The 25,283-nt window shown below is 44.1% G+C and overlaps 1 protein-coding gene across 1 annotated transcript in view; it reads left to right on the plus strand.

Moving 5' to 3' along the window:
• Window positions 1–25,283, plus strand: part of LMNB1 (lamin B1) — an 88,854-nt gene that overhangs the window by 49,599 nt on the left and 13,972 nt on the right. The window contains exons 6-10 of the mRNA XM_014586635.2: window positions 7,562–7,718; window positions 8,307–8,432; window positions 11,667–11,837; window positions 13,795–13,920; window positions 24,881–25,101. Of these exons, the coding sequence (XP_014442121.2) occupies window positions 7,562–7,718; window positions 8,307–8,432; window positions 11,667–11,837; window positions 13,795–13,920; window positions 24,881–25,101 (801 nt within the window). The remainder of the gene's footprint in view (window positions 1–7,561; window positions 7,719–8,306; window positions 8,433–11,666; window positions 11,838–13,794; window positions 13,921–24,880; window positions 25,102–25,283) is intronic.

The raw sequence follows: 25,283 nt of genomic DNA on the forward strand, positions 1-25,283 counted from the left end.
CCCCCCAGGGGGGATGGGCACACCGCAATCCCTTCTCCTCCATTCTCCTCTCAGGATCTTGGTCACGAATGCACACGAGTCTGACGTGAGTTTAAGCCACTGGGTCCGGGCCTCGAACTGCAGTCGACTACGTGGGAGTCCAGCAACATAGCTATTACGCTAACTGCTGGCTCCAAGATGGCATGGCATTTAAGGTGCTGGACTCCCACATAGTCAGCCATGGCCCCAGTCCTGGACCTGGCAGCTTGCTTTCTCAGTTTCTCTCTCTCTCTGGTGAGTGTACATGTCCTACAGCATATTGAAAAATAATAATAAATGCAATTAAAAATAAAAGAAAGAAAGATAGCTGGACATAGGCTGAGGAAGGGTATCAGTGAGTGAGTTCTTTGTTTTTCTTTCCCTCACCTTCATAATTGCACCTACATCTAGGAGATTACGGTAGGTCAGTCAGAGAAAATCTTCGATCTGTGTATTTGTTGACTGTATTCTTTTACATAAGAGGAAACCGACAATCTACAATACCCACTCAAAAATGCCAACAACTCGGGCTGGCAGGTGGTGTGGTGTGGTGGTTGAGGTGCTGGACTCCCACATGGCTGACTGAGGTTCAAGTCCCAGACCTGGTGACGTGCTTTTTCATTATCTCTCTTTCTGTGTCTCTCTTTGGTCAAATTAAAAATAATATTAGGGAACCAGCAGTTAGCGTAATGGCTATGTCGCTGGACTCCCAGGTAGTCGACCGTGGTTCGCGTCCTGAACCCAGTGGCTTAAATCCCACGCCGGGCGTGTGTGCGTGCATGCCCAAGACCCTGAGAGGAGAATGGAGGAGAAGGGATTGTGGCGTGACCATCCCCCCTGGGGGGTGATTTCTCGCTTTCTGTCTCTATGTCTCTCTCTGTCTGGTGAGCGCACGCGCCCTATAGCGAAAACCTCTCAAAAAAAAGTAATATTAATAAATAAAATGAAATCAAATAATTATTTTTTTAAAATGCTAGCAAGTGATCTGAGTGACCCAAGAGTTGATAAAGTATTTTGTTATAGAGTGTAAATCAAAGCTGAGTATTTGAGAATAGTCTGTTTTCTATTTCTTTTTTTTTTTTGGAGAGATTTTCACTATAGGGTGCGTGCGCTCGCCAGAGAGAGAGAGAGACAGAGAGACAGAAAGCGAGAAATCACCCCCCAGGGGGATGGTCACGCCGCAATCCCTTCTCCTCCATTCTCCTCTCGGGATCTTGGGCACACACACACACACACACACGCCCGGCGTGAGTTTTAAGCCACCGGGTCCGGGACGCGAACCGCTGTCGACTACATGGGAGTCCAGCGACATAGCCATTATGGTAACTGCTGGTTCCCTGTTTTCTATTTTGGCAAACTGTTGTTTTGTCCTACTAATTAAGGCAGACTTTTAAAAAATTATTTATTTGGAGGTGGCAGGTGGCATGGTCGTTAGGGGCGCTGAACACCCATGTGGCTGACAGTGATTCGAGTCCTGGACCTGGTGGCTTGCTTTTCTCACCTTCTCTCCCTCTGGTCAAATTAAGATAAATAAATAAATATGTAAAGTTAAATAATTCTTTAAAAATTCATTTATTCATTTAATTTTATTATTATTTTTTAAAACTTGATATAGGGCACACGTGCTCACCAGAGAGGCAGAGATGTAATATTGAGTTGTTGGAAAGCTCATGACATATTTTTCGTTTTTCTGAGAGATGTTTGCTATAGGGTGCATATGCTCACGGGAGACAGAGAGAGAGAAAGTGAGAAATCACCATCCCCCCACTCCCCCCTTGGGCGGGGAGTGGCCATACCGAAGTCCCTTCTCCAGTCTCTCTCATTATTTATTTATTTATTTATTTTTTAGAGAGGTTTTTGCTATAGGGTGTGTGCACTCGCCAGAGAGACAGAAGGCAAGAAATCATCCCCCAGAGGGGATGGCCATGCCACAATCACTTCTCTTCCATTCTCCTTTAGGGATCTTGGGCACGCATGCACACGCGCCCAGCATGAGTTCAAGCCACCGGTTCCGGGACTCGAACCGCAGTTGACTACGTGGGAGTCCAGCGACATAGCCATTATGCTAACTGCTGGTCCCACCCTTCTCCAGCCTCTTCTTGGGATTTTGGGCATGCACGTACATGCGCCCAGCGTGAGCAGCTGGGTCCGGAACTCAAATGTGGCTGACTAATGGGAGTCCAGCGACATATCCATTAGCCATCTGCTGGTCCCCATGATGTGTTTTCTATGCAAAATTGACTTCTTCTGTGACCCAACAGAATGGCAGTCATTTGGGACCAGCAGTTGGCATAATGGCTATGTCGCTGGACTCCCATGTAGTTGACCGCGGTTCGAGTCCTGGATTCTGTGGCTTAAACTCACGCCGGGCGCGTGTGCATGCGAGAGGAGAATGGAGGAGAAGGGAATGTGGCGTGGCCATCCCCCCTGGGGGGAGTTTCTTGCTTTCTGTCTCTGTTTCTGTCTTTCTCGGGAGTGTACAGCACCCTATAGCAAAATCATCTCCCCCCCCAAAAAAAAGAAATAAAGAAGGGCAGTCATTTGCCAGCACCTCACTAGTTAAACCTCCTCTGGGGTGAGTTTCCGGTTATGTTCCAAGTGTTTGTCCGTGTGAATTTACTTACCGACTTATGTGTCATACGAGTACCTTGTCCGTTGCTTAAGTGGCCAGTCTTATTTTTCAAGGGTTCCCTGTTACTTTATGCTCCCTACAGCCGACTTCAAGTAGTCACTGTACTTACGGCGTCTCCAGTGACTTCCCGCACGGCGGCTGTGGTCGGACGTCGGAGGGGACCTGCGGTGCCGGCATTGCCTGCAGTGGTGCGCTTCCCCACGCTCGCTGAGCGTTCATTTCCCAGCACATCCTCTGGTCTCCGGGTTCTTATCGGTAGGACCAGTCTGAGGTAGGGACACCTAGACAGATAAGGGACATCCAGAGAGTGGGAGACAGCCATCCAAAGTGCAGAGTCCAAGCAGGTTCACACGCACATACGTCTTAGCGCCCGGCTCAGTGCGGAGGCCAGGTTTGAAATGATCCTGAAGCAAGTTCGGGCGAAGTGGTAGGACCGAGAGCCGGGATGGTGAGAGCAGTGAGTGTCTGGCATCGCTGAGGGTAGGAGGTGGTCAGGAGCTCATTCCGAAAGTGGCAAGTGAGCAGTTGTGTTTGGGTTAGTCTTGGAGGCCTCAGGAGAGGAGGGTAGGCACATATCCCGGGCAGTTAATGGTTCTCAGTTCTGCTGGGAAAGTAAAACCAGAGTGAATCACTAAAATGAGGTTTGCTCTTCCTGAGTCACGGCCTTAGGACATCACAGGAATGTAAATGTATCCTTCCCAGCCTTTTTAAAAATGGTCAGATACTTGATTAGACCTGGTTCTTGATGTGACGGGTGTGTGACGGGTGAAATTCAAGACTGAGATAAAAAACTGTTTATTAAGGGAGGAACCTCTATTTATTTTCAGTTTTTGCAATAGGGCATGTGTGCTTACTGGGGAGATGGGGAGGGGCGGGAAGTGAGAAATCACTCCCCAGAAGGAATGGCCACATGGATTCGGGGCACATTCACACGCGTGCCCAGTGTCATTTGCAAGCCACGTGTCTGGGACTCAGCTGCAGAGCTGGCTATGTGGTACCCAGCTGTCCTAATCTCCACACCACCTGCGGTCCCAAGGGAGCAAGTTCTTAATTAGGACAGAGTGCCAGCTACATTTTGTAGAAGAACAGCTTCCTGACTTCACGTGGAGTGTTCTTCTGTGAAACATTTAGAGCAAGTGCACATGTTTTATGACTTATTTTCAGGAGTGTGTATATTTTAACATTGGATCGATGTGTATGTTGAAGATAAATGAAAACACAGGACTGTTTCCTGATTTGGAGGTGGGGATGGTTTAGTCAGGCAGGTCGATAACACGCAACAGATTCCACTGGGAAGTCAAGAACACAGTGTACTGACACCTTCAGGGATGGCGGCAGATAGCTTCGGGTTCCTGTCTAAATGGTTCTCAGATCCCGGGCACTGGCAGGTGTCACTCTGGACTTAGATGATGGCTGCAGCAAGTGTGCGCATACGTGTGCGTGTATGTGTCTGTGTCCATGCATGTGCATGTCTCTGTGTGTGTGTGTGTGTCTGTGTGTATGTATCTGTGTGTCTTTGCATCTGTGCATGTGTGTCCTTGTGTATGTGTGTGCGTGTCTGTGTGTGTGTGTGTCTGTGCACGTGTCTCTGTGTGTGTGTGTCTGTGTATCTCTGTGTCTGCACGTGTCTCTTGTGTGCGTCTGTGTGTCTGTGTGTGTGTCTGTGCACGTGTCTGTGTGTGTGTCTGCACGTGTCTCTGTGTGTGTCTCTGTGTGCGTCTGTGTGTGTGTGTGTGTGTCTGTGTACGTGTCTCTGTGTGTGTGTCTGTGCATGTGCCTCTGTGTGTGTCTGTCTTAGTCGGTCCCGCAGGTTTCTACACTTCGACCGTGCACTGCTCAGTACACTCGGACGTCCCATGCCATATTTAATAAATGAATGATAATATGGTTAGGAAACTACAATAGGATTCTGTTCAAGATGGTCCCTTGGCCCCCACGTGTCCTTGGCAGTGACAGTTCCTGTGGCACACAAAACTCACTGATTCCTGGTCTTACTGATGGAGAATGGGGTGAAGCGTTTCTCGTAATTCATCCAGCCTGTGGAGAGGGGGTAGAGAAGACATCCAGGAACGTGACTTTTTAGAGGTTCTTGAAGTGCACAGTTTTTTCTTCTCAGAAAAGGCATGATATTTTATATAGGATGAAAAAGCAAAACGTTTGTTTTTTTTTTTGGTGGGGGTGTCTAGGAATTTCTTTGAACATTTTCCGTAATCGTTATCTACACGTTTTCTGTGTAGTGTAGAAACCCTGCCTTGGGCCTATGCACAGGGCCCTGCGTGATCAGTGTGAAGGAGCATGCGCAAGGCGCAAAGGTTGTAGTTGACTCTCGCCCACTTTATGAAGCACCGACTTCTTCACTGTTACTGCCGTGGGCTAGAAGAGGGAGAGGAGACATGTATGAACACAGAGCATTTTGTTGTGTGCTGGAGGGCTTAGGATTAAAAACAGCTACAAGAACTGTCTTGAGCCTTCATCACCGGCCCCCAAGTCCCTTTCCGTCATTTTCCTTACGGCTTTGGCAAGATGAGCTTTTATGTGCCCAGACCTACATGTGTCAGTGTGGGGACATGGGCTAGCGTCTTTCCTTGAGCCGTAGAGAAGTACTGGGAGTCCAGCATCAGGAAGGAAAAACTCAGAATGCCCTCCGCTGGGCCAGCAAGTGATGTGGTTAAGGGCACCGGACTCCCACGTGGCCGACTATAGTGCACATAGACTCACCAGAGAGAGAGAGAAAGTGAAAAAGCAAGCTGCCTGTTCTGGGACTTGAACTGCAGCCAGCCACGTGGGAGTCTAGTGCCTTAACCAACTCGCCACCTGCTGACCCCAGTGTAAAACTTCTGCTCTAACCTTTGTTTTTAGCTTGCAAGGTGCGGTTTGCTTCTTTTCTCTCATATTTTTAAACAGATTGTATTGAGCATCTACACTAAACCAGACATTGCCAAACATCGAGGGTATGAAGATAAGCTCATTTTGTTCACAGTCTAATACAGGAGACAGACATAAAATCCAAAATCTTAGAAAAAGATACTTTTATGTACCATAGTAGAATAACGATACACAAAGTGCTACGGAGCCCAGGGAAAATCAAGAAGAGTAAATGCCTTTCTGTCGGAAGAGGTAAAGCAGGAGAGCTTCACCGAGGAGGGCCGCCCTTAGCCTTAGCTGTGAGTGGTAGCGATAGGAATCTGATGGAGTTAGGAATCCGAGTAGATGGCACACACTGGGGAGAGTGCGGGTCCAGGCTGGGGGACTTTCAGACTTAGATCCTGAGGGGCTGCGTGACCATGAGGTACCAAGGAACTCGGATATTTCTTAGTGGTCTCTTGGTCTTCTCAACCTTTTTTCAGAAAATACCTAACACTGTTGGGATGTAGAGTGATAGGAAACTGACTGCCACACCTTCTTTTCAGCCACAGCAGCTCCGCACATAAACTCAGCAAGCTTTTTAAAAGCACTGGCCGGAGCCAGCAGTTAGTGTAATGGTTATGTCGCTGGACTCCCATGTAGTGGACCGCAGTTCGAGTCCCGGACCTGGTGGCTTAAACTCACGCCGGGTGCGTGTCGTGCATGCCCAAGATCCTGAGAGGAGAATGGAGGAGAAGGGATTGCAGCGTGCCTATTCCCCCTGGGGGGTGATTTCTCACTTTCTGTCTGTCTCTGTCTGTCTGGCAAGCGCAAACGCACTATAGCAAAAACCTCTTAAAAAAAGTTTCCTCTGTAACTATAATGATAGCAGAATCTTGGATGGAAAGATTACCATCTTTTAAAAATAACTACTGGCCAAAATATGTCCAAAGGAACTTTAATTTTATAATGTAGAACCCCATTTAATTAAAAAAAATGGTAGCATAAAAGAGGCCTCAATTTGAACCTCACGCTGAAATAATTGATTTTTCACAAATAATGGGGACCCAGGAAATCTTGAAATCACCTCTTCAGAAAGAAACAGAAAGCAATTGCAAATTTGAGGTCAGTTTTTATTACTATCAAGGGAGTTTCTGTATGTTGTACGAAGTTATAAAATTTTTTAGAGAGATTTTGGGTTTAGGGAGCATGCATTCGCTGGAGAGACAGAGAGCGAGAAATCACCCCCGAGGGGAGATGGCCATGTCGCAATCCCTTCTCTTGGGATTTTTGGGCACACACGAACATGTTCCTGGCATGAATTCCAAGCCTCCCGGTCTGGGCCTTGAACCACAGTCAACTTCGTGGGAGTCCAGCAAGATAACCATTATGTCTCTGAAGTTACAAAATTACTTCTTAAAATAACATTTCATTCTCATTTATTTAGTCTTATTTTATAGTTTGAATTCTGTCTCCTGTACATCTTTATTCATCATATGCTTTGCAGTAGCGTGCTTCTTTTTTAATTTTATTTCTTAAAGTTTTTTTTTTTTTTTTTGCTATAGGACTCATGCGTTTGCCAGACAGACAGAGAGACAGAAAGCAAGAAATCACCCCCTAGGGGGGATGGCCACGCTGCAATCCCTTCTCCCCCATTCTCCCCTCGGGATCTTGGGCGCACACACACGCGCCCGGCATGAGTTTTAAACCACCGGGTCCGGACGCAAACCGCAGTCGACTACATGAGAGTCCAGCGACATAGCCATTACGCTAACTGTTGGTCCCCAGTAGCGTGCTTCTTTATAGAACAGGCAGGACCTGTGTTCTCATTCAGAGATACTCAGATTCTGGTATGTTGATTGTTAACAGAATTCTTTATTAGTAATCATGTGACATTGACAGAGAACATTATTATCCACCGAAAACTCCTGAATTGCTCATCTAATTTTAGTAACATGTGAAAGCCTGTATTTAAACTGTTCCTCTTGTTTCTGTGTTAAGCAGGGAGAGAGGAGACCTCAGGGGTATAATTTGATGACAACTTACGCTCTTTGAAATGTGTTACAGTTATGCTAAGAAAGAGTCCGATCTTAGTGGAGCCCAGATCAAGCTTCGCGAATATGAAGCCGCGCTGAATTCTAAAGATGCAGCTCTGGCCACTGCGCTTGGTGACAAGAAAAGCTTAGAGGGAGAGTTGGAGGATCTGAAGGACCAGATTGCCCAGGTAAGGGGAAACTCTGCTCTCAAGTCGGATTTGGCAGGTTAATTTCACCATCTTGTCTTAAACCGTGGTTTGATGGGTTGGCTCACTGATTTTTAAATTGATTTTGTTATTTTTACTTACAAAATTTTGTTATTTAATTCCTTTTTGGTGGCTTGTCTGAAGGCAAGTCTTGAGGTAGCCGCCACCTGTTGACCCCTCTGTCTGCATTGTATTCATCTGCTGCCCCTCTTCCTCCTTTGTGCATACCTGGTTCTTCCTGCTCTCAAAAACATTTCATTATTGCATAAAAAATGTTCAGGAAAAGAGGTATCATATTGTTGCTTTCCACACAGGAAAAAAAAAATCATTAGTTAAAATCAGTTGGTTTAAACTTTGAAATGTGAGTTAGAAGTCTCTGTCCTGTTCTGTTGCCAGTCACCAGTTCCAGAGGTGGTTTCATTTGGCGCCCTGTGAGTGGGACGTTCTGTGATCAGTGTTAAAAGGAGGTGGCCAGACGTTGATAAATGTATGAGCATTGTAATACTCGACTCATGTCTTTTCAAATGATTGCCATGTAATTTTTCATCATTATTCTTTTTCCCTTAATAGTTGGAAGCCTCTTTAGCTGCTGCCAAAAAACAGTTAGCCGATGAAACTTTACTTAAAGTGGATTTGGAGAATCGTTGCCAGAGCCTCACTGAGGACTTGGAATTCCGCAAAAACATGTATGAAGAGGTAACCATAGAACTTTATTTTTTAAAAAATTTATTATTATTATCATTATTATTTTCCAGTTTGATCAGAGAGACACAGAGAGAGGGAGAGAGAGGAAGTGAGAAAGCAAACCACCAGGTCCGAGACTTGAACCGTGGTCAGCCATGTGGGAGCCCAGCGGTTGCCACTTGCCGGCCCCAATAGAGCTTTATTTTTTTAAGGAATGGAGGGAGTACTAGGGTTTTTGTTATAACAATATATGCATAAATATATTTTATTTATAATATATTTTACTTGCCCCCCCCACACACAAATATCAGATAGGCTTTAAAGATGAAATTTTGTAGGCAAATTATTCAAGGCATTGCTGCTAAAGGACTGTACCTAAGACCTGGAGCTGTTATGGTATATAGATACGATCTCACTCTTTCTAATAGGTTATGGGTTGTCATGGTTAGTTACTATCAGCATGTTTTTAAGCATTTGTATTAGTTGCTTAGTGCTGCTTAAATTATTCTAAAATTGAGCAACCTCAAACCAGGACACTTACCTCAATTTATGAAAGTCAGGAATCTGAGAGCTGCTGCAGTGGGTATTTCTATTTCAGGGTCTTGCATGAGGTTGCTTTTATTATTTATTTTTTATTTTGCCATCAGGTACATGTGCTTGCTGGAGATAGGGACAGTGAGAAGTCATCCCCCAGAGGGTAGCCCTACTGCATCCCTTCTGAGATTTTGGGTATGCACGCACACGTGCCTGGTGTGATTTTTAAGCTGCCAGGTCTGGACTCGAACCATGGTCAGACACGTGGGAATCCAGCACCTAACTATCACGCCATCTGGCTCTGAGGTTACTTTGAAGTTTTCAACATGAGCTGGAGGAACCGTCCCTGAGTTCATTCATGAGGCTATTGGCGGGAGGTGTCAGCTTCTCGCCATCTGGCCTCCCCAGGCCTGCTCATAGTATGTCTTTCCCCAAGAGTGAATGAAAAGAAAGAAGGAGACCAGGACAGAAGCCACATTGTCCTTGGTAGCTTCATTGCAGAAGTGACATTCCATCACTTCCCTCTGCCTGTCACACACCAGCCGTGGCGGTTGCGGAAGGGGATTGCAGTGGGGCGGAACTACTCAGAGGCAGCAGTCGCCTGGGCCGGCTTTGGTTTGGCTGCTTACGGCTTGTATGCATGTTTAGGAGCCAGCCTGTGGTGTGGTTGTTAAGGTGGCTGGGTCCCACATGGCCCACCAAGCTATTCAAGTATCGTTTACAAACAAGCCTTAACTGCTCTGATGAAAGCTGTGGGGCCCAACTGTTGCCAAAGGTGCAGTTAAGTATTTAATCATTTTAGAAGTAATGCAGTTTTGAAAATGGTGACTAACAATGATTTAAAAATAGGAACATTGTAGTTAACATTTCTGTAGAGGAAAAGCAAGAGATTTAATAGAAATCTCTTTTTAAATAACTGATCCATTTTATAACAGTATTTAAACTAAATAGGTATTTTCGGTGCACAGGATAGAGAAACAGACCTTGAGCAGCTCTTGAGTCAGTTATCTGAATGAAATACCGATGCAGTCATTTTTTTCTTCAAGCTGTGGTGAGGATAAACACTTAATTTGTGTGTGAAAGCTCTTTGTAAACTATAGTGAGTGCAGTCATGTCATTGTTAACAAGCATTGCTTTATAAAAGCAGATATTTTTTATGAGATAGATATACATTTTGTTAAAATCGTACCTGATCTATCATTTGTTTTCGATATTATGTACGAACAACTAGGAATAGGATATTTATTTATTTATTTATTTATTTATTGGGTAAGGTCACTGGTTCTACCTAAAATAATAATTGAAAAATGGCATCAGTAAAATAATTTTTTAAAAATCTTATTTTTCCTCCCCTATTGGGCATGCCAGCTTTCCAGCAAGGAACAGGGAATGAGAAAACACCCCTCACCACCACCACCACCACCACCACCACCATGGGGTGTGGTCACACCACAATCCCTGCTCCATTTCTTCCTGTTTTCAGAATTCAGGACCACACGCAGCACGTTTTCCAAGCCTTTGGGACTGGGATTTCAACTACAGTCAGCCACGTGGAACATGACTCCCTTAACTACTAGTTTACAGTGCTGGCCCAGTTTGGGCTTTCTGCGAATAGATTTTAAAATATTCTTAATTCTTTTTTTAATTGAGGGTATACTTCTCTTCAAATATACCTAACTTCCTTATTAATGCACAGTTAAAGTAGAGGAAAAAAAGGAAGGAGAAAAACAAGAAAAGCAAAATGGGCAGTTGTCCATCAGGTGCTCAGTATCTGTTGAACTACACCTTTCCTTCACACATTTTCATGATTTAAGTGATTTGTTTTGTGAAATTGATGCAAATGCTGGGAGGTTGGTAGTAGAGCTGTAATTTGAACCCTGTATTTTTGCTTATTCTGATTCTGTCTAGTGCATTTTCCTCTGCAGTGGTTAAGAGAAAGACAAGGAAATGCACAGAGAAATGCATGCAGTGAGGTTCGCAGACAGCAGCTTCAGTGGGTTATGCCTCCCTCTTGTGGCTTCTCTAATTATTGCCATTAAAGACTGGTCAGATCTGTTCTATTTCCGTAGCTAGAACCTGAAATGAAAACTTTGTCGTCATAGGCACAGATTCCTCATCCCCGTGTTTATGATGTAGCGTTACTAAGTGGTGTAGTTACTATCCAGTGTGGTTACTGTCTAGTTATCCATTGTGGCATCATCCAGTCTATTCCATGCCTTCAGAAAAATACATGGTTGTGCTTCCAAAAAGAAATAGGTAACTTCCTGGGGCTTGTGATGTTACCGTTTCTGTCAGTAGTTAAATGTCAGTCATCTCAACTAAGTGTCTATTCTTACACCTGCTGTTGGACAGACAGGATCGTCATCAAACTTCAGGTGGCCCTGATGTCACTTGGACTTGTACTGTGCAGCCATGATAAATAACTTGGTTTTATCATGAACAGTCTGCCATGCAAGCAGAAATTATTTTCAGTAATTACTTTCAGTAGCTTTTATTCATCTTTTGAAGTGGTGGTTAGGGAAATTACCTTTTGGGAGTCCGGTGCCTCAACCACCATGCCACCCCCATGTGGCCGACCATGGTTCAAGTCCCGGCTGGACCTGGCGGCTTCCTTTCTCTTGTCTGTTTCTCTCTGGTCAGAATTGAAGAATAATGATAACAAATTAAAATAAAAGAAGTAACTTGGTTTTATGTCTTTTCTTCTTTTCCTAGGAGATTAATGAGACCCGAAGGAAGCATGAAACACGCCTGGTGGAGGTGGATTCTGGGCGTCAGATTGAGTACGAGTACAAGCTGGCTCAAGCCCTTCACGAGATGAGAGAGCAGCACGATGCCCAAGTGCGGCTGTACAAGGAAGAGCTCGAGCAGACTTACCACGCCAAAGTGAGTACTCAGCGTTTGAACACTGCAGATCAGCGCTTTAGGGGTGGCATGGTGGTTGGGGGCACTGGACTCCCACATGGCCAAACATGGTTTGAATCCCGGACCTGGTGGCTTGCAATCTCACTTCCTCTCTTTGTGTCTCTCTCTGGTCAAACGAAAAAAATAATAGTAATAAATAAAAGTTGAATTAAAAAAATCAGTACTTTACAGTCATCGTGAAGAACGTGATGATAATTGGCTTGTTTCAGTTTTCTTAAGTAGTTCTCTTAGTCTCCATGAATATAGAAAATAGATTTCTATAAAAAGAACATTCACGTCTTCCGGTACTCCAGCAGGGTCTTCCTGCCGCTCTCCAGGCCCACCCTTGGGCACATGCACTTGCAGTTGGTACGTGTGGAGAGGCTCCCAGGTGCAGACCCAGGACCTTCCCATGTGGGCTCAGTTGTATTACTAATGTGCCATTGTCAGGCCCCAGAAAATGGACTTTCTTTTTTAAACAAATTATTTATTTATTTATTTTAATGATATCAAAGAGAGCCAGAGAGAGAAAGAGAGAGAGAGAGAAAGCTACCAGGTCTAGGACTTGAACTGTGGTCAAACATGTGGGAGCACCTAGCACCTAAACCATTTGCCACCTACCTGCTGGCTCCAGTACCTTTTTTTTTTTTTTTCCACTTTTATTCATTATTTTTGTTGTTATTGTGAATTTCAAGCTGCCAGATCCAGGACTTGAACCATGGTTGGCATTTGGAGATCTAGCATCTTAATTCCTCTGCCACCTGCTTGCCCCCAAATGGACCTGTTTTTTAAAAATTTCAATTTCTATGGTTAAATGTTACTAGAATTTATTGGAAAAAATGAATGTTTTTCTGATTTTATTAGAGGCGAGGGTTTATCTTTTTTCCTATTCATGTCATGTCAGAGCAGTTAAACACAAGGCATCTGAAATACTTTTCCAGTAACAGCAAGCTTGGTACCGGCGTGGTATTATGTGCTGTGCTCACACCCAGTTAGTAGTCAGCACCTGCTGGGCTGCCTGTAGTCCGGACTGCACGTCACTGTCCGGAGATCACGGCCAGCACTCTGCGCTTTCTGTACAAGGGCCAGATGGAAAGTCTCTGACATTTTGTTCTCTGTCACTATTACTCATTTAAAAATATTATGGAGACTTTTCACTTGGAGTAGACCATATAGAAATCCATAAAACACCAACTGGTATAGGCTTTCCAGTAAATGATTTTATCCCTTGTGTCAAATGTTATGATTTGATTAAAAAGAGTTACAAGTGGCAGAAAATTAGGGTCATGGAGTTACTGAAAATATTTTTAGCTTGCATGGCAGACCTTTCATCTTGCTTTTTATGTGCAGACGCACGCTGTGGCCTCAGCGGCAGCCAGGGAAGAAACGTGGAGTGCACGTGGCTGAGACTCGCACTCAACAGGCCGTGGTGGGCATTTGGAGGAACCGAGTCGTGGTTTTTTCTGAGGAGCTGGTTTTACTTCAGAAGGGATGTGTTTCTCTCTGGCTTGAACAACTTGTGAATTAGTATGGCCTGCTTATGCGTTATGTCCTGCATGGGGGTTGTTGGGTTAAGGATATGCGATGTCCGTCTTCCTACAAAATCTTCACAGCACGTTGCCACTGCCCGTCCTCCTTACCAGCAGCGTCATCCTAGCCCTGAAGGTCTGATGGATGAAGTATTGAAGTACAGGGCTTTGGGTGAAGCCCCAGGTATCCTAGCATCATTAAAACTCATATGTTGGGAAGTGAGTCTAGAAGTCAGAAGGACTTAAGGTAACTCAAACCACGTCAGCAAACTTCATGATGCTTTTCCTGTGTTTCATCAACCAGTTACCAGCAGGGCTTAGGTTTGAAATGCCTTGAGTGAATCATCCTTCCTCATTTGTTAGTTCTAATTTACCAGACAAGACTCAGTGTGGTTTGCTGTTGCTTTTAGCTCGAGAATGCCAGACTGTCCTCAGAGATGAATACTTCTACTGTCAACAGTGCAAGGGAAGAACTGATGGAAAGTCGTATGAGAATTGAGAGCCTTTCATCTCAGCTTTCTAATCTACAGAAGGAGGTAAGTAAGTGTCTCTTCCTGCAGAATCAGAGTTCGGTGGAAAGGTCACACCTCCGCTGCGGTAGTGTACCTGCCGGGCTTGGCCTGGCGCCATTCCTGACTCCACTTGCACCGAGGGATGGTGGCTTTCTCCTGCACTCTGGGTTTCACAGTGCCTGCTTCCATTGGGCCTTGCATAGACATCCTCCGAGCAGACACTTACTCATTAACAGATTACACAGAACTAAGGGCTTACCTTGAGGAAGAGGCCCCTACTTTATTCACAGGTTTTCTGATCCTGCAACAGCTTCGTTTCTGGAGTGCTAGTCTCAACACATTCTTTTTTTTTCTTCCTCCTGCAGGCACCATGGGTCTGGCTTCTAGCTCAGGTGGGCTGGAGATTAGACACTGGTCTGAGCTGCACAACTTGGAGCAGGGTTGCTTTGCCAGGTCTGTTCCCCTCACTTCCCCCATGCCAACACAGAGAGGGTTCACCTGGCTGGATCACAGCCAGCACTCTGCGCTTTCTGTACAAGGGCCAGATGGAAAGTCTCTGACATTTTGTTCTCTGTCACTATTACTCATTTAAAAATATTATGGAGACTTTTCACTTGGAGTAGACCATATAGAAATCCATAAAACACCAACTGGTATAGGCTTTCCAGTAAATGATTTTATCCCTTGTGTCAAATGTTATGATTTGATTAAAAAGAGTTACAAGTGGCAGAAAATTAGGGTCATGGAGTTACTGAAAATAATTTTAGCTTGCATGGCAGACCTTTCATCTTGCTTTTTATTCCTCTTTTGAAGCGGTCATTGATTAGGAAAAGTGAGAGATCTTCTACATAGTGCCTTCCGTTGACTAACGCCTGGTCCACATAAGGCCCTGAGCTCGACAGCAGAGGTGCTGATGATGTGAGGGTCAGTCACAGGCCGTGGCCTCAGCGGCAGCCAGGGAAGAAACGTGGAGTGCACGTGGCTGAGACTCGCACTCAACAGGCCGTGGTGGGCATTTGGAGGAACCGAGTCGTGGTTTTTTCTGAGGAGCTGGTTTTACTTCAGAAGGGATGTGTTTCTCTCTGGCTTGAACAACTTGTGAATTAGTATGGCCTGCTTATGCGTTATGTCCTGCATGGGGGTTGTTGGGTTAAGGATATGCGATGTCCGTCTTCCTACAAAATCTTCACAGCACGTTGCCACTGCCCGTCCTCCTTACCAGCAGCGTCATCCTAGCCCTGAAGGTCTGATGGATGAAGTATTGAAGTACAGGGCTTTGGGTGAAGCCCCAGGTATCCTAGCATCATTAAAACTCATATGTTGGGAAGTGAGTCTAGAAGTCAGAAGGACTTAAGGTAACTCAAACCACGTCAGCAAACTTCATGATGCTTTTCCTGTGTTTCATCAACCAGTTACCAGCAGGGCTTAGGTTTGAAATGCCTTGAGTGAATCATCCTTCCTCATTTGTTAGTTCTAATTTACCAGACAAGACTCAGTGTGGTTTGCTGTTGCTTTTAGCTCGAGAATGCCAGACTGTCCTCAGAGATGAATACTTCTACTGTCAACAGTGCAAGGGAAGAACTGATGGAAAGTCGTATGAGAATTGAGAGCCTTTCATCTCAGCTTTCTAATCTACAGAAGGAGGTAAGTAAGTGTCTCTTCCTGCAGAATCAGAGTTCGGTGGAAAGGTCACACCTCCGCTGCGGTAGTGTACCTGCCGGGCTTGGCCTGGCGCCATTCCTGACTCCACTTGCACCGAGGGATGGTGGCTTTCTCCTGCACTCTGGGTTTCACAGTGCCTGCTTCCATTGGGCCTTGCATAGACATCCTCCGAGCAGACACTTACTCATTAACAGATTACACAGAACTAAGGGCTTACCTTGAGGAAGAGGCCCCTACTTTATTCACAGGTTTTCTGATCCTGCAACAGCTTCGTTTCTGGAGTGCTAGTCTCAACACATTCTTTTTTTTTTTTTTTTTTAACCACATTTGGAAACAAAGTTAAAAAAATGCAAAAATTCTAGGCAGAATGGTTCTAAACAAATTCTCATAGTGCTTAAACTACAGAATCATTAGGATCTCAGGAAGTAGCAGTATTTTTCAAATTTGTTAAGAATTTAGTGACTGATTTACACAGGCCCAGCAGGTGGCGTGGTGGTTAAAGGTGAGGGACTCTGAAACTGGCCCACTGTGGTTTTAGTCCCAGACCTGGCAGCTTGCTTTCTTACTTCCCCCTTCTCCCTCTCTCTCTGCTTGGTAAGTATGTAAGTAAACAAACACTTAAATAATTCTTAAAAAAAAAAAAAAAAAAAGAACTCAGTGACTAATTCACACATTGGTACCTATGAGTAATTAGCTACTGCCAGTGCAGGGTGATGTGCCCCAGGGGCAGCTAGTAGGAACATGGACACTGCTTCAGGCCAGCCTTCGCTGCTGTCAGTTGGATACAAACTATACACGCCAACCACATCAGCATCCAGAATGATTTAATCATCTGCCACTTCCTTTAGTTACTTGGGAAATAACTTAAGCTTCTATTTTCCTGAAGGAATAAAGAAATCTTACTTATTTAAAATTTTTGTCAGAGTATGTGCACTTGCCAGAGGGAGAGGGAGAGAACACTCCCCTGTGGAGCGTGGTCATGCTGCAGTCCCGTCTCCACTTCTCTATCCTGTTGGGATTTTGAGCACACACAAGCGCGTGTCCGGCCTTCAGACTGCGGGGGCAGCGATTTGAACTGTGTGTTTGGCCACATGAGTTCAGTTTCTTTAAGCACTAGGCTGCAGGGCTGGCCCAAGGAAGGAAATCTTGTTTTGAGTTTTTTACACAGGCATAAACTTTATTCTTTCCTTTCCTTTCCTTTTTTTTTTTTTTTTTAATCTTTTCCAGAGAGGTTTTTGCTATAGGGTGTGTGTGTTCACTAGAGAGACAGAGGTAATAAACAAGAACTCATTCCCCATGGGAGATGGGCACACCACAATCCCTTCTGCATTCTCCTCTTGGGATCTTGGGCACTCACGCAATTTCAACCAATGGGTCTGGGACTTGTGCTGTAGTTGACTACGTGGGAGTGCAGCAATGTAACTATCAGGCCATCTGCTGGTCCCACTTTACTTTATTCTTAATTAGGCTTTTTTCCCTTCTTTTTAATGCATTTTAGTTTTAGTATAATCTTTTCCAATTATAAAATCAAAGACAGTTATTATAGGAATTTAGAAAACAAAGCAGACAATGAGTCACTTAAAGTAGGGTGTTGTAAAAAATTAACATAAAAGGTTTTACATTGCTTTTCATGTTCTTTATTTTTTGTGACATTTTTAAATTGTTCTAGATCTATTTGGTCCTAAAGTGTATTTTTTGTTTATTCGTGTTTAGGTTTTTGCCATAGGGCATGTGTACTTGCAGGAGAGAGACAGAAAAGTGAGAGATCACCCCCCCACCTCTGTGGGGATGGCCACACCATAGTCCCATCTCCTTTATTCTCCTCTTGGGATTTTGGTTGTTCATATGCCTGGCCTGATTTTCTAGCCGCTGGGTCTGGGACTTGAACCATGTGGAATCCAGCTGCCTTTGCCACCATGCTGCATGCTGGCCCCTGTCCTTAAGTTTTTATCTAATAGTAGAGTTAGAAGAACCTTTGAGTGAAGATCCATCCACAGAACCTAGGTGTGTTTAAGTTGGCAGAGTGAGGTTTGGTAAGGGCCCATTTCCTGATTGATTTCCTGCTGTGTTTTCTCACAGAAGAAGGATAAATAAGCTGCCTTGTATGGGACTCTTTTTTTTGGAGAGGTTTTTGCTACAGGGCATGTGTGCTCACCAGAAAGACAGAGAGAGACAGAGAGCGAGAAATCACCCTCCAAGAGTGATGGCCACGCCACCATCCCTTCTCCATTCTCCTCTCAGGATCTTAGGCACGCATGCACACACGCCCAGCGTGAGTTTAAGCTGCTAGGTCTGGGACTCGAACTGTGGTTGTCTACATGGCAGTCCAGCGACATAGCCATTACTCCAGCTGCTGGTTCCTCTCTCTCTTTTTTTTTTTTTTTAAGAGAGATTTTTGCTACAGGGTGCGTGTGGTTACTAGAAAGACAGCACTGTCCCCAGGGGGATAGCCATGCTGCAATCCCTTCCTCTCTAGTCTCCTCTCTGGATTCTGGGCATGCATACACATGTGGCCAGTGTGAGTTTCAAGCCACTGGCCCGGGACTCAAATGGCTGTCAACTACGTGGGAGTCGAGTGACGTAACCATTACGCCATCTGCTGGTCCCAGATTCACTTCACTTCACTTCCCAGTGAAGTCTTTTGTAAGACTTCACTCTCCTGCTCTAATCAGCACTCAGAAGGCCCCGCCTCTTCATGCTCTGGGCTGGGGTTGAAGATTTCAGCATGTGAATTTTTGGGACTCAGGCGTTTAGACCATAGCACTGTCTTAACAAGCACCTTCCCAGAATAGACCTCTCAGTTCTTGACTGAGTTGATGTTTACTCCTTTCTCCATTTATTCGCATCCTAATTATTATTGCCTCTCCTTCAGGCTTCTCCCCTGCTCTCCCTCTTTCTGGTTGCTGTTTAATCTGCTTTGATTATACCTGGTACAGATGCTATTCTCATGAGGTCGAGCTTCATTTTACAGATGGAGAGACTGAGACTTTTCTGTACTTAAATAGCAGTAGGCTTTGGAACTTGGCGGCCATGTCTTTGACCCCAGTTCAGGGTAGTTTTCCTGTTTGTCTGTTGAGTTTTATCCCCATCTTTGCAAGTTCTTTGTTAACGTTGGGTTAGAGGGGCGTTTTTAAGTTTTGTTTATTTGTTTGTTTCTGCTATAGGGTGCCTGTATTTGCTGCAGAGAGGGAGAGAAAGGGAAAATAAGAAATCACTCCCCAGGGGGATGGCCACAGTACAATCCCTTCTTCATTCTCTTGGGAGTTGGGGCATGTACACGTGGCGCCTAAGGTCCAGGAAACCGCACAGCTAGCCATGTGGGATCTAGCCGCATTAACCTCTACACCATCTGCTGACTCCAAGTTAGTGGTTTGAAAAACGTTAGGCCTTTAGGGCCAAAAAGTATCATGGTGGTTAAGGTGCTGGACTCCCACATGGCCAACTCCGGTCTGAGTCCTGGACCTGGTGGCTTGCTTTCTCATTTTCCCTCGCTATCTCTTTCTCTCTTGATCTGTGTGTGTGTTTCTCTCCATCTTTCTCTGGTGAATTAAAAAAAAATTTTTTAAAATACATCTTATTTAAGAAACAAAACCAAAAGAAGAATGTTAGATCCCAGAATTTTCCAGGCGCTAACTCCTTGGCATATAGGAGAGAAGCACCCTCGCAGGCAAATAGTTTTTAGTTTCTTTTTGTGGAAGGCAATTTGTTCCTCTCTTCATTATCAGTAACCAATTTATGATAAGTAATATAATGGGGGCCAGCAGGTGCATTGTGTTTGAGGCATTGGACTCCCACGTGGCAGACTGCGGTTTGAGTCTTGGACCTGGCAGTTTAAAACTTAATGCTGGGCATGCATGCACTCACGTGTGTGTGTGTGTGTGTGTGTCTGAAATCCCAAGAGGAGATTGGAGAAGGGATTGCTACATGACCTCTCACCCTGGGGAGTGATTTCTCACTTTCTGTCTCTGTTGAGTGCATGCTCCCTGTAACAAAAATTTCTCAAAAAAAAAAAATAATAATAAGCGAGGGGTATTTTTATTAGTTGATGCAATAAGCGAAGGGTATTTTTATTAGTTGATGCACTTTAGCCTTAGAAAAGTTACCAGGAAAACAAGTTATAATATTATCCTGTTGTATGTCTTGATAGTATTTGTTGTTGAGTCATATCTGTTTCATCATGCTACCTGTTGGGCCATATGAATTTCCTTTTAGTTCTATGACTCATGTTGGTAAAGAATTTCTTAAATTTTACTTACAGTTACCATAGCCTTTACAGTGGGCAGTATTTGAAGATAACATATACATGGTAGCTGTATTATGCTTTGGAATTCAGTATTGCATACATTGGTTATAGCATTTCTGGATTTTCTACTTTGGCCAAATTAATTGATGGTTAGGAGTCATACAGAAGGCACTTTGAAAGCACCTCTAATCCTTGTGTTTTTTTTTTTGTTGTTGTTTGTTTGTTTGGGTTTTTTTTTGAGAGGTTTTTGCTATAGGGCGCGTGCCCTTGCCAGAAAGACAGAGACAGAGAGACAGAAAGCGAGAAATTACCCCCCAGGGGGGATGGTCACGCCATAATCCCTTCTTCTATTCTCCTTTCAGGATATAGGGCACTCAAGAACATGCACCCGGCATGAGTTTAAAACCTCCGGGTCCGGGACTTGAACCACGGTCGACTACATGGGAGTCCAGTGACATAGCCATTACGCTAACTGCTGGTCCCTCTTGTGTATTTTTTAACACTCAAACTCTGGAAACTTTTATTGCAGCCAGGTCATAATTAACTATGCTACATAGTATAAAAAATAAGGTAAGACTATTAGAAGTCAGTCATAACATTTTAGAGGTAAGAGGTGGAATCTTAGAGATAATCTAGTTAGATATCTTTATTTTCTAGTGGAAACTGATTTAGTGAGGCTAGTTGAAGCCTGTCAGAAGTCCCTGAGAGGGACAGAAGTGCCACAGTCACTTCCCCATTCTCCTCTTGGTGTTCTGGGCGTGCACACACATGTCCTGTATGTTTTTACAGCCGTAGAGTACAGGACTTTTAACGGCACAGTTGGCCATGTGGGATCCAGCCACCCCAACCACCAAGCCACTGGTTGGCCCAAGTGCATCTATTTAAAATAAAATTTAGGGCCAGCAGGTGGTGTGGTAGTTAAGGTGCTGGATCCCCACATGGGTAGCCCTGGTTTAAGTCCCTGAGCTGGCAGCTTGAAAAATCACTCCAAGCTCGTATGAGTGCATGCCCAAAATCTCAGGGAGCAGAGAATTGAGGAGATGGAATTATGGTGTGTCCCTCTCCCACTGGGTGATTTCTCACTTTCCCTCTTTCTGTTTCTCTGGTGAGTCCACACTACCTATGGCATAAACCTCTAAAGAAAGCCAAAGTAAAGGAAAATTTTAGCATTTATATTTAAAATACAAAATGATTTACAGTACCTTACAACATTTTTATACTTAGATTTTGACTGTTTTCCCTATTAAAGGGCTACAACGTCAAAAACAGTCATATAACCACTTTGGGGCTTGACAAATATGGGTCAGAGGATCTCTCTGAATCTAGGACAGATTAAATATCTTAATTATGCTTTAGGTTCCACCTTTTTGCCCCTTCCCCCCAGGACTTTTTATTTGTCATTATTAAGAATGTGATTTTCAAACAGATTCTTGGATGGGTGGTTCATATCCGTCAGCCCGTTCAACTTTAGCACCTATCTCATAGTAGCTTTTCCAGGGCTACTACCTTCACGGTGAAGCTCCATGAGTTTTCCCAATTCAAATTTGGGCTCCTTCAGCATTTTTACTTTTCTGATTAAGGCATCATGAAGAAGGTAGGCGGATCGGCAGCCTTTCCTACGTCTTTTCCAACGCTGTCTGGTATCAATTTATTAACCTTTTTTTTTCAAGTCATTTGTCTGCACCTCCCGGGTCATGACTTCATCATCATCTTCTGAAATTGGCAAACCTGCTGCTGCTGAGCATAAGAGGTCTTCCATTTCTGATTGTTGATTTTTTTGTTTTAGTAAACCCCACACGGAAGAGATGAAGTAAATAACCATCTTGACATCCACATGAGCTTCAATCGTGGTCTCCCATTTTTTGACCATGGAGCCCATTTTGTCATGGGTAAGATCCATGTCATGGAAGTTAGGCAGTTTTTACCCTGAACATCCCCAGTAATGAGCTTGAATTTTCTAAATGCAACTTGATCATTCCGCAGAGCTACAGGGCCACCAGGTGCAATTTTGGTTCCACGAGTCCTGGTGATGGGTGTTTTCCCAATATTTCTTATATTGAACATAGTCGGTTTTCAACAACATACCAGTCTTTTTTTAGAAAATGGATCAACTACTTTCTTGTTGGCTTCTTTTTCAAAGAAGTTTTTGCCTTAGGGCATATGTACTCACCAGAGAGAAACAGAAACAGTGAGAAGGAAAGTGGGGATGGCCATGCCACAGTCCCTTCTCCAATCACCTCTCTGGATTTTAGATGGGTACGCATACACGCACAGGCGCCCAGCATGAGTTTTTTATGTCACCAGGTCCGTGACTCGAACTGTGGTCAACGACATGGGATTCCAGTGACGTAACGATTATGCCATCTGCTGGTCCCCCAATTTACTGTTTTTAAATAACCTTTTTATTTTGGCATAATTTTCTGTTTACAGAAAAGTTGGGTGATGGTATAGACAGGTGTCATATCCTTCACCTGGTTCCCGTTGTTGGTATCTTGTGTTACCACAGAACAGTGAAAGTAAGAAACTGACCTGTTGATCACTATTACCTGGTCTCTAGACTATTTGGATTTCTTTGTTTTTTCAGTTATTATCTTCTTTTTTGTCTGAGGTTACCACGTACCTTCTGCTCTCTCCTACTTTGTCATAATTTCTCAGGCTTTTGTCATTTCTTATGACCTTGAGTTTCGAGGAGTACTAGCTGGGTATTCTCTAATGTGGATTTTATCTGGTGCTTTTCACATGACTTGTTTTTTTGTTTGTTTATTTGTTTGTTTGTTTTAAGAGGGATTTTTCACTTCTGGAGAGACAGAAAACGAGAAATCAGCCCCCAAGGAGAGGGCCACACCGCAATCCCTTTTCCTCTATTTTCCTCTCGGGATTTTGGGCACGCACACATGTGCCTGGTGTGAGTTTTAAGCTGCCAGGTCTGGGACTTGAACTGTGGATGGCCATGTGGGAGCCTAACAGCATAACCATTATGCCATCTGCTGGTCCTGGGGTTATGAGTTCTAGTCTTGTCACAGCATGTCAGGGCTGACGCGTTGTCCACATGTTGTCATTCATAGCGTGTGGTCAAGGTCACGTTGACCGGGTTGCTCCGCGTTCAGCAGAGTTGCTTCTGTGTTTTTCCTTTCCATTCTCTGTTCTTGGGAAGCACACCCTTAAGTCCAGCTAAGCTCCACGCCCTGAAGGAAGATTTGCATTTAAATGGAATTCCTCTTAAAGATCTCTTCTCTATTTGTTTTTGTTTGTTTATGTGCTGTTTCCTGTTTGGGGTTATAATCAAGTACTACATTATTCATTCTGTTGGCTCAGATGGTTCCCCCTTTGGCCATTGGGAGTTCATTTAGGTTGACCACTGTGTCCCATTTCTCCTTCCCAGTTCTAGAGTTGGCCCTTTCTCCGAGGAGCCCTGACTCTCTTTATTGGAGAATGTGTACAGAAATTAAAGTCTGGGCACCACATGTGCTCGCTGTCACTGGGATGTCACTGCTGCTGGGCCCTCTCCATGACAGAGCTGGGTGACCTCAGGGACCAGCACATGGCATAATGGTTACATTGCTGGACTTGCGCATGGTCAGGCCTGCGGCTGAAAATTCACGCCAGGCGCATGTGCTTGCGTGCGTGCCCAAGATCCCGAGGGGGGAATGGAGAAGGGATTGTGGTGGCCATATCCTTGGGAGTGGGGGGATTTCTCGCTTTCTGTCTCTGTCCAGTCACACCGACCTCAGGGACCCGCACATGGCATAATGGTTACATTGCTGGACTTGCGCATGGTCAGGCCTGCGGCTGAAAATTCACGCCAGGCGCATGTGCTTGCGTGCGTGCCCAAGATCCCGAGGGGGGAATGGAGAAGGGATTGTGGTGGCCATATCCTTGGGAGTGGGGGGATTTCTCGCTTTCTGTCTCTGTCCAGTCACACACCCTATAGCAAAAATCTCTTTAAAAAAACCAAAAAACAATAACAAAAAAAACAGGCAGTGTAAATAAGTGTGCTAACCCACATATACGCACGGGTTTCTTTCTAACCATGTGGATTTATACTAAGCTAAGCATGAGGTCATATAGATGTCCCTGTTTGATTCTCATCTTATCTGGCTTATCTGTAACATTTCTGCCATCCATTTTCTTAATCAACCCGAGTATATGTCAAAAGCAGTTTCAAAATTTTGAACTGCTATTTCTGTGAGAAATACAGATTTACCCACAAGAGTGTCGTATTCACTTTATCTCTAGCTTTCTAATTTTTTCACAGTAGATGCCTGCTCCTATGCAGCTTGTTGTGATTCTCAGGGCCTAAGCTATTTATCAGTATTTTTGAGTTGATTACCCTTGTCATTTTCTGAGGCTACTGAGATGAATTCTGTCACGGAGAAATGTGAAGGAGTAATTGCTGAGCGAGCCACAAGGTTTCTGTGATCAACTCTCAGGTGCTGGGTGTGTGCATTATTTATTTATTTCGGTTTTTGGTACCCAATGCGGATTCCTTTACTCACAGTATTCTTTTACAGATCACCCTGTACCTTATGCTTTGTGTGTACTGACTGAGCGTGAAGCAGTGCAGCACCTTTAAGAACTGTGTGGTGCCTTACACATAGTAACCAGAATCTTTTTTTTTCTTTGGTTTTTGTATACTCCTTAGCAGTTCTTCAAAATATACATTCATCTATTTTTAAAAAAAATTTTTTGTCAATGAGTTTTTAGATCTTTTTAGTTTTTATATTAGTTAATTTATGCTTTTGGACAAAGGCTTTATAGGAGAGGCAGCCTTGACTTTTACCGAATCCCAGCTTAAAAATTGATTTGGCCAAATAAAGGAAAAATTTGTATATACATGGCCAAAACTTAACACTTGGGGAATTTCTTTTTTTAGTCTTTTGTTTGATAAAACTTGCCTGAGATCTGTGTTTTAGGAATTATGCTTTTAACTTTTTAAAATCAAAATCTGTTGAATTCTTATGAGTTAGAGATTCCAGAGTGTTCCGTTTGTTTTCCCGTCTAGGAAATGATTTAAAATAGCTGTCTTGTGCTAGTGTTGGAATGTTCCTAGAAAGTAAATGTGTTTCTTTGGATCTGAAGTCTAGAGCATGTTTGGAAAGGATTCAAGAGTTGGAGGACATGCTTGCTAAAGAAAGAGACAACTCTCGTCGCATGCTGTCTGACAAAGAGAGAGAGATGGCGGAAATCAGGGATCAGATGCAGCAGCAGCTGAACGATTACGAGCAACTTCTTGATGTGAAGTTGGCCCTGGACATGGAAATCAGTGCTTACAGGAAACTGTTAGAAGGCGAAGAAGAGAGGTAAGGAATTTATGGGTTACTGTGGAAGTTTTTATTTAAAGTAAAATGTAACTAAAAAAGAAAAATCATTGCCCGAGAGTACATGCAAGAGAGAGAGAGAAAAGCACCTTCCAACAGGGCATGGTCTGTTGGTCCATTCTGTCAGGATTTGGGACACACACAGACACACACGAATCCACTGT

Source organism: Tupaia chinensis, unplaced genomic scaffold (genome assembly GCF_000334495.1).
Source record: "Tupaia chinensis unplaced genomic scaffold, TupChi_1.0 Scaffold000152_1, whole genome shotgun sequence".
NCBI lineage: Eukaryota > Metazoa > Chordata > Mammalia > Scandentia > Tupaiidae > Tupaia > Tupaia belangeri.